The 2,817-nt window shown below is 41.5% G+C and overlaps 1 protein-coding gene across 1 annotated transcript; it reads left to right on the top strand.

Moving 5' to 3' along the window:
- The first annotated feature begins 221 nt into the window (after positions 1-221).
- On the top strand, positions 222-2,203 carry LOC124674530 (bifunctional adenosine 5'-phosphosulfate phosphorylase/adenylylsulfatase HINT4-like). The gene is made up of 6 exons (XM_047210574.1): positions 222-378; positions 474-520; positions 1,347-1,423; positions 1,534-1,600; positions 1,739-1,816; positions 1,929-2,203. Exons 1-6 carry the CDS (start codon positions 259-261, stop codon positions 2,029-2,031), a joined length of 492 nt encoding a protein of 163 aa, XP_047066530.1. The 5' UTR covers positions 222-258; the 3' UTR covers positions 2,032-2,203.
- Positions 2,204-2,817: the final 614 nt, after the last annotated feature.

Below are 2,817 nucleotides of genomic sequence, written 5' to 3' on the forward strand. Positions count from 1 at the left end.
AGCCAAAGATCTCTAATAAACTGTACAGCAGATGGGCTTTGGGCTTTGTCAGCTCAACAAAATATCGCCTATTCCAAAGAGCCTAGCCCAGTCGAGCTTCTGCTACTGGGCCCAGTTGCGTGCGCCGCCGCGCCGTGGAATCACGCGTCAAAGCCTCCGACGACTTACTTCCACGACGGCGGCCAGCATCCCCGACCACGGCCGCCGCGTCCTACCACCACCAGTCAACCAGATTTCAAGCGGGCGGAAGGGGGAGCCATGAGGAACACGTTCTGCTTCCGCGGACGAGCGGCGAAGAGGACGCCGATGGCTGACTGGTGCGTGTTCTGCGACATCGCCGGCCGCGCCCCCGGATCCACCACTGCTCTCCTCTACTCCGTTCCGTACACCTTTCCCTGACCGTCTCCGATCTAAACGCTAACATCTCTTTGGATTTGCTTACCAACCGTGCGAACTTTTGTTCCTGTCCACAGGATGACAAGGTCGTCGCGTTCCAGGACATCAACCCGTCTGCCTTCAGGTAATTGCCGGTCTTTCCTGCGTGTTCTTGCAGTGCCATGTCACCGCCCTTGGCTTAATGGTGTTAGCATATATCACCGGATGCAGTAGTGCTTGGCCTAATGCCCGACAACTTTTTAGTAGCATATTATTCTGATTGCGTTAAGCCTGTCACTGTGCTTGGCCTAATGCCCGACAACTTAGCTGGTCTTTGTAAAATGTTACTGTATTTGATGTGATAGTAAATATATATTTCGGTGTTTGCTACTCACTGTCAGAGTGATGTATAAAATAATGGTGGCTATTAGCAACACGACTGATTGGAGAACCTAGGGAGATGGTGTGGATTGTGGAGTACCTTGCGCAAGTCATTGTTGATCAAAACTGAAATTTGTGTGATGTAGCTATTGTTAGCAAGTTGTTATCAGTTTATGCCTTAGCGTTTACATCATGTTACTGTAATTTTGAACAGATTAGTAACATAACAAGTATATTGTATATATTCTTACAATTGCAGTTCTTTGATTGTATTTGTTAGAGAACATATATACATAGTTCACAGTTAGAGATAGTATTTAATACTTATGTTCTGGTCAGTAGCATCCATCAAACATTGCAGCACCCATGACATTTACTCAATACAAGGAATTACAGGAAATGTTCAGCTCTTTCTGCTGCCTGCCTCTTTTATAAGCCATTGACATCGCAGAGTGATTATTCTCTTGATTTCAGTCTTAGCATCCATATGATTTCAGTTCATCCATTGACTACATCAAGAACCATCGTTTATTATCAGTTTTTTACTTGAAGATCTTTATTAAGGTTGTATTGCTGTGCAACGTTTGCAGGCACTATCTTGTCATACCCATCGAGCACATACCAACTGTAAATGATCTTCGAATAACGAATGAAGATCACCAGTTAGGTGGGTGCTCATAGCTTGTTTCTTCATGGATCCCTGTTTTTCCTGATCTACATTCTCACTTGAGGCAACCATGATTGCTCAGTGAACTATAACAGCTATTCCTTTTTCAGTTAGTCACATGGTGAAGGTAGGAAAGGATTTACTCGATCGAGATGCTCCCAGATCTGAGGAACATAGGTATTACTAAATGAAACATATTTGTTCTGTCACGTTGTAGATCTGCACGAAAGCCTTTTCATATGCTGTTAAATTATCAGAATACTCATAAAGCATTTTTCTTGTCTGATCTCTTGTAAACTTGGGCATGTTTTGTAGGTTTGGTTTTCATCAACCGCCATTTAATAGTGTTGACCACCTTCATCTTCACTGCCTTGCACTGCCATTTATGCCCAGGTAATGAAGTTGCAGAACTCTCTGCCTTTGTTATTTTCTAGATGTGGCGTCTACATTACAAAAGATCTTTTGAGACTCCATCTCAAATTATTTGTACTCTTAATCTTTGTAGCTGGAAGCAAGTAAAATATACACCGTTGGGTCCCCTGGGGGGTTTTATTGATGCTGACAAGCTATTGGAAAGAATTAAACCACAAGCAGAAGTTCACAGTTAATACAATATTTACCAGTCATTCCTTCGTATTAACGCTCGCCTTCTTTTTTGCTTCCATTATCATTTGTGTGTAATTTGTATCACAATCACTATTGTTTGATTGCTGAAAGTTCAAAAGTCTTGTCTAAAATGGTATACAGAATTAACCTGAACAGTGATTGAAGTTTGAACAATTCTTTTGTTCTTTGGTTATGAACCGGAAAGTTGGATAGGGGTAGCACCATAACTGGCATGGAGTTAAGTAGTCCTAAGTCCTAACATTAATATGTTCAGACTGAACTGCAGTTCTCATTCACATAGTATGCGTGTGTTGTTGTGGTAAACAATAACATGGGGCATTCAAATAAGAACTCTTTTTTAACATGGGGCATTCAAATAAGAACTCTTTTTGTAAACGATGATCACTAACTCAGAAGCACAACATATGTTATTACTGCATTGACATTCACTACTTAACGTGACATGAGCATCATGAATTAACCCTGTGACTGCTGCACTGAGTTTACCATTAGCTTGTTATGTAGCAGTAGCTTTACTTTGCCGTAATTAATAGATATTGGGGTTGTGAAATTAAGCATGTTCAGGTCCAAACTGAAAAAAAAAGTTCCGTGGACATGTCGCTTGGGTATATCGTCTCCCCTCTACTTTCTGCAATGGTCTAGTTGCGCATAATCCTAACATTGCATGTTCACGTTGTGGTAACAGTTGTTGTCTTATTGTGAAGGTGTTTTATCTTGTTAAAGTACAACTATTACGAGTGATGCAGTTTAGTTTTTCTTCTGTAGCG

This window comes from Lolium rigidum, chromosome 7 (genome assembly GCF_022539505.1).
Source record: "Lolium rigidum isolate FL_2022 chromosome 7, APGP_CSIRO_Lrig_0.1, whole genome shotgun sequence".
NCBI lineage: Eukaryota > Viridiplantae > Streptophyta > Magnoliopsida > Poales > Poaceae > Lolium > Lolium rigidum.